This window comes from Solanum tuberosum, unplaced genomic scaffold, assembly GCF_000226075.1.
Source record: "Solanum tuberosum cultivar DM 1-3 516 R44 unplaced genomic scaffold, SolTub_3.0 scf00384, whole genome shotgun sequence".
Lineage (NCBI taxonomy): Eukaryota > Viridiplantae > Streptophyta > Magnoliopsida > Solanales > Solanaceae > Solanum > Solanum tuberosum.
The window spans coordinates 444,893-447,973 of NW_006239308.1; the positions used below are offsets into that span (position 1 = coordinate 444,893).

Genomic DNA, 3,081 nt, shown 5'->3' on the forward strand with positions numbered 1-3,081 from the left:
TTATGCTCAAGGAACTCAATGATTGACAAATGGCCATGGAAGCATATATGGAAGACAAAATTACCTACCAAAGTGATCTGTTTCTGTTGGACTGCACTGCATAACTCATGCCTCACACAGGATAATCTCTCCAAAAGGAAACTCCAGCTTGCTAACCGATGCTATTTCTGCCACAAGCACACAGAAAATGTCAACCACTTGCTACTGCACTGCCCAGCTGCCTCAGACCTCTGGAATATGTTTTGTTTCTTTTTTGGTCTTTCCTGGGTCATGCCTTTCTCTGTTAGGGATGGTCTTGAAAGTTGGAGTTCACGGGATGTTGAGAAAGCCATCAAGAGTATGTCGATGATGATCCCTGGTGTTATCTTTTGGTGTTTATGGACAGAGAGGAACAAAAGATGTTTTGATGGAATTTCAACTTCTAGAAATCTTTTGCGAGGCAGATGTCTAGTTAGCCTTTTTAGTTGGTCCAAACTGACCCCTGTAAATAATTTAGAACTCTTCTTGGATTTTGTTAGCTCTATAGCTTAGAAAGAGGCTACAAATCCTTTTTTTTGTGAGCTTAACTGATCTATCCTCGTAAAGCTTGCATCTTCTTGATGCCTTGAAATGAATCTACTTCATCAAAAAAAAAAAAGATTTACTCGGAGTTTTTGTTTTTTCACTTCGTTGGTGGTATCTTGAAACCCAAAGAAAACAATTTCACTTACTTGCATCATAGAATCTGTACCGCCTTAGTGATTTCAAGATGCATGTTGTAACCTTCAACATCATATATGTATCTACCAACCTTCTTTGATAAAGTAACAATCTCTTATATAGGCTTTACAATATTGCTGTTGTTGCCGCCTGTGCTTGCATCTATGACCTGAGAAAGCACATAAAAAACTTGAATGCTATTATGTAATGGTTTGGGTGCTGCTCAAATCTTCTGATCAGGGTATCCTGATGTTTGAAGAAAACATTCTTATTTCATCACTATTTCTGCATCTTTTTTTCCTTGGGAAATTGTCAATAACTCTACTGATTGGTTCGATATTCTGCTTTGCGGAATCAATGATCAAATTGCAGGTACAAAATCTTGTTGCAGAGATTGTCGATTCCAAATTGGGTAAACAGGTATCTGTTTCTAACAAAAATTGTTCTTGGTTAATTTAAATGAATGTGTAAGTCATGTCTTTGTTTTTCTCGAGTTGTGGAGTTTTGATGGCATGTGTTTATGTTCTGCTCTCCAGATTACAAGAATCAGGCCTTCTCTCACTTACATTGCTTCAGAGGAAGTAATGAGTCTAGTGACTGCTCAAGGTTTCAAATATTCCCTTACAAAGGCCAAATGGATTCTTCTTAGTGAGGTTTGAAGTGATTCCTGAATTGTGTTTTTTTGTTTTGTTTTTGTCACAGTTGCAGAAAATAGCGAATTGAATGAGGTTTGGAAAGATATTTTGAATGTCGATGGAGATGAAATATACGTGAAGGTAATAATTTGCCTTTTTAAATATAGCAGGTGTGAAAATGGACAAAGAAAGTTGGCTTCTAAAATAAGATTATTGTCAATTATCTTGAACCTCATGTATTAAACCTTTATATAAGCTTCACCTCTCTGCGTCTGATCTAGTTCATGAAGGAATTGGCATGTGTTTCCACTTTCCTGTAATGGTGCATGTAAACCAACTAGTGCTTGTGTCAATGGTGCACGTAACAGGCATGCTTGTTGGTTATTTAATTGATCTATGCTTCATTTACCTGAAGGTGTGAATATTTGATATATAAATGTATGAACGACAGAACGAGTTGTGACAAGTGCGAGAACAGTAATCGGAAATATAAAGGAGTTTTTGCATTGAGCGCGTACTTGTTTACCCTAGTTATAGATGAGATATTTAATAATACCCATGTTTAGGTACTATTGTGTATGCTATATGCATTGGATATTGTGTTAATTGATGAAACTAACAAGATGTCAACTAAAAGCTTGACTTATGAACAATCATTCTAGAGAGTGAGAGTTTTATGATAAATCTGTTAGAGCAAAAATACTCAAGAAACTGATTTGAAGAATAAAAATAGAGTGAACTTATAAAATTCCAGCTATGTATTAATTTTGCATAAGATCTGAATTTATACAAGGAAAAACCTAACCATTTCCTATCTAGTAGCCACTTACAAAGTGGATGTTAAAACTAAATAAGAACATGTGCCACAAACAACCATAAAAGGGGCCACTAACTTCAGAAATTTGAGCAACTAAAGTTGACTAAGTCTAGCTAGAAAATAGGAAGCACTAAACTGAAATAAGTAAAAAAACAAGTAAAAATAAATAAGCTGGAAAAAATGCCAAATTGTCTAACACTCCTCCTTGGCATTTTTGTGGCAAACACCAATTCATTGCCTCAGATCTTCAAACCTTTCCTTTGGCAATGACTTAGTGAAAATGTCAGCTAGCTGGTTCTCAGATGAACAATGAACAAGCAACACTTCATTAGATTGTTGGACTTCTCTAATAAAATGAAACTTGATCTTGATATGCTTAGTTCGACCATGAAACACTGGATTTTTTGAGATTGAAACTGCTGCACTATTGTCACACATTATCTTGGTAGCTTCTGTTCGTTCATGGCCCAAGTCCTTCAACATCTTCCTTAGCCAGATAGCTTGATTCACAGCAGATGCAGCAGCTATGTACTCAGCTTCTGCTGTTGATTGAGCTGTAGTTTCTTGTTTCCTAGAGCTCCAACTAAAACAACTTGTCCCCAAACAAAAAAGATATCCAGAGGTGCTTCTGGAATCATCAACTCCGCCACCCCAATCACTATTAGAGTACCCGATTAGGTTCATAGTTACTTTGGCAGATGTTGGGAAAAAAGTTCCAAACTTGCTGGTTCCTTTAATATACCTTAACACTCTTTAGCTGTTGTGAAATGTGTGTCTTTAGGCGAATGCATGATCCTAGAGAGCAAACTTTCAACAAATGGAATGTCAGGTCTGTTTGAGGTTAGATATAGAAGACTACCAATTAAGCTTCTATACATACTATCATCCACTTTTTCGGAATCCTCATCCTTGCCAAGCTTCACACCAGTA

The 3,081-nt window shown here is 36.5% G+C and overlaps 1 protein-coding gene across 2 annotated transcripts in view; it reads left to right on the forward strand.

Moving 5' to 3' along the window:
• Positions 1-3,081, forward strand: part of LOC102592191 (putative ion channel POLLUX-like 2) — a 26,259-nt gene that overhangs the window by 17,856 nt on the left and 5,322 nt on the right. For both annotated transcript variants that reach the window (XM_006362130.2, XM_015302870.1), the window contains exons 20-22: positions 1,072-1,119; positions 1,236-1,305; positions 1,402-1,475. In XM_006362130.2, coding sequence (XP_006362192.1) covers positions 1,072-1,119; positions 1,236-1,305; positions 1,402-1,475 — 192 coding nt within the window. The remainder of the gene's footprint in view (positions 1-1,071; positions 1,120-1,235; positions 1,306-1,401; positions 1,476-3,081) is intronic.